Source organism: Quercus robur, chromosome 1, assembly GCF_932294415.1.
Source record: "Quercus robur chromosome 1, dhQueRobu3.1, whole genome shotgun sequence".
Classification (NCBI taxonomy): domain Eukaryota; kingdom Viridiplantae; phylum Streptophyta; class Magnoliopsida; order Fagales; family Fagaceae; genus Quercus; species Quercus robur.
Genome location: NC_065534.1, coordinates 2,289,500 through 2,292,535, shown reverse-complemented (window position 1 = coordinate 2,292,535; position 3,036 = coordinate 2,289,500). Strand labels below are relative to the sequence as shown.

The following is a 3,036-nucleotide window of genomic DNA, read 5'->3' as shown; positions in this document are numbered from 1 at the left end:
ATCAATAAATTTGAATTTATTACTATAAAATGTTATGAAATGGATCAACACTAAAATCCTTACACACATGATCCTAATTCATAGTGTAATCAATAAGTTTAGTGGCACAATTTAAATATATATATATATATATATATATATATGTAAGGACACAATTTGTAACGACCCAAAACGATACTGGGTTCGCACGTAAAAAGGCCCAAACAATATCATTTATAGAGCGTGGGTTTGAAAGGCTAGGCCTTAGTCACCAGACGGTGGGTTTTTCGTGGTGTTCGTACATAATTAAATTGTGTTCGCTCTAGGAGTTTTTCTCCTGGAGGCGGGTTGGGAGGCTCTGGTTTTTGGCCATTTTTCCCAGCCTCTTCCTCTGGATGCTTACTTTTCCTTTTATACTAGCCTGTATCCCTTATCCAACGTCCACGTGTGGGTTCGATTTTCCAGGACTGATACTTGTCCCATCAGCCCATACCTAGAGTGGTTGGGGGTGGTTGTAAAAACTGAAGAGTATGGCTCTGTCAGGTGCAGAGTATTGAATGGCAGTAAAGGCAGCTTCCCTGTCGTCCTTGGTCATTATTCTATCCAGCGTACTCTTCTCTATTGACCTAGATATTTTTAGATTTTTTTTCAAGCTATTCCTATACCGTTTTTGCCCTTCCTTCCAGGGATACCTCGGATATGCCGAGGACAGAATCATCCTCGGCTGCGTTTCAAGACTATTAGGACTTTTGCTACCTATCCTCGGCTATAACTTTCCTCGGCTCGGGCCTTGGGCCCCAATGTAAAAATGGGCCAAGGCCACAATTTATTGGACCCCACAATATATATATATATATATATATATTTCCACAGCTGTTAATATAGTCTATTATAATCGGTTCATAAGAAAATAGTATCAATGATGAGTTTATGTGAAATTAAAAAATGATTAATTGTACGCTTAATGTGGATTATGGACATATATAGAGAGGTGATCAAAAGGATACTGTTGTGGTGTTGATCACAAGGTTTAGATATTTAAATTAATAAATTTCTCTCTTTTGAAAAAAAAAAAATTCATAATAAATAAGTTCTTTAATCATAATAAGAAGATTCCTTTATAATGATTCTTGATGGCATGTTATGGATGCAAGATTTTAAAGAACGTGTTTACTACTATCATGTTTAAATTGACTGGCCTTTGAGTGAGCTGAGTTGAAATCATGCTTGGTCATCTTGACCCAATTCAAATTAGGTTGATTCTAATATAATGTATGCAAATCGAGTAGATGACATAAGAATTTTTATGTTTAGTAACAAAGATATATAAAATCTCTCTCATATGAGGTACATCCTCGTTACTATGTTGATCATTCATTAAATCCTCATTTTTTTTACATCATCTTTGTTTTGAAAACAAATGATAGGTGAAAGTTATAATAAATTTATGTTCAATTTTTTGTAGGGATAATGATGGGAATACTTGTTCCTTCTAATGTGCCCATGGAATCTACCCCATTTAAAGGGATGGAGTTTGAAGCGGATGAGATTGCATATGATTTTTATAACAAATATGGCAGAAAGACTGGTTTTAGTATTAGAAAAGAGTATGTAAATAAATGTAAAAAGACTGGAGTGGTTACTTCAAGGAGATTTGTGTGCGCGAAGGAGGGAGTTCGAGGCAAAGACAAGAGAGATCAGAATGTAAAGAATCCACGAGTAGAAACAAGATGTGGTTGTGAAGCACGTTTGGTTATTGTACTTAATCGAGATAGTAAAAAATGTATGGTGAGTGAATTTATTGCTGAGCATAATCACTATTTCCACCTCCCATCAACTGTGCACATGATGCCATCACAACGGAAAGTGACTGCAACTCATGCTATTGAAATTGATTTGGCACATGAATTGGGATTAAGACTAAAGCAATCTTATGAGCTTCTTAGTAAGCAAGTTGGTGGATATGATAATCTTGGTTTTACCAAGCAAGATCATAAAAACTACTTACGCATTAAGCGACAGAGAGACATGGAGCATGGGGCAGCTGCTAGCTTGAGAAGATATTTCAGTCGTCAACTTAAGGAAAATCCTTCATATTATTTCGCTACTCAATTGGACTGTGAAGAATTGATTACTAATATCTTTTGGGCTGATGCAAGAATGATCATTGACTATAGCCACTTTGGTGATGTAATAAAGTTTGATACAATGTATAGTACAAATAGAGATGCAAGGCCACTTGGAGTATTTTTGGGTCTCAATCACCATAAAGAAACTGTTGTATTTGGAGGTGCACTTTTATATGATGAAACGATTGAATCTTTTGTATGGTTATTTGAGACCTTCTTAGAAGCAATGTCTAAAAAGAAGCCAATCACTATTTTCACAAATCAAGATGCAGCAATGTCAGCTGTAATAAAAGTAGTTATGCCTAAGACATATCATGCATTGTGTAGTTGGCATATGTGGCAGAATGCTAAGAAACACTTGGGTCATTTACTCAAAAATGAGCCTCAATTTAACGCTGATTTCTTAGCATGTATCTATGAGTATGACGGTGACGATGAGTTTCTTACAGCTTGGAATGAAATGCTAGATAAGTACAATGTTTGTGAAAATAAATGGCTAATTGATCTATTTAAATTGAAGGAAAAATGGGCCCAAGCATATGTTAAGAGAACTTTCACTACAGAAATGAAGACAACCCAGCTTAGTGAGAGTTTCAATGCTGACTTGAAGGATTACTTGCGTACTGATCTCAATATAGTAGAGTTTTTCACTCATTTTGAAATAGTTGTTAATCAAAAGCAGGATAAGGAGTTAGAAGCAGAATACAACTCTAGATAGAAATTTCCAAGATTGAAGCTCAAAAACTCTCCTATGCTTAACCAAGTAGCAACAGTGTACACGTCTAAGTTGTTTGATTTATTTCAGACAGAAGTTGAAGAGGTAATGGCACTTTCCATCCTAGAACGCAATGTGAGTCAAACACATAGTTATGTGGTTGGAGTTTTCAATCAAAATGGAAAATATGAGGTCATGTGGAATCCATTAGAT

General features: G+C 35.5%; 1 protein-coding gene across 1 annotated transcript; it reads left to right on the top strand.

Annotated features, from left to right (window-relative positions):
* Positions 1–1,452: 1,452 nt before the first annotated feature.
* LOC126692531 (protein FAR1-RELATED SEQUENCE 5-like) lies at positions 1,453–2,826 on the top strand. The gene has a single exon (XM_050388160.1). It carries the CDS (start codon positions 1,453–1,455, stop codon positions 2,824–2,826), a length of 1,374 nt encoding a protein of 457 aa, XP_050244117.1.
* Positions 2,827–3,036: the final 210 nt, after the last annotated feature.

What these genes read in the sequence shown, in the direction of transcription:
- LOC126692531 (XM_050388160.1), top strand. Translation starts at nt 1,453, where the DNA reads ATGGGAATACTTGTTCCTTCTAATGTGCCCATGGAATCTACCCCATTT.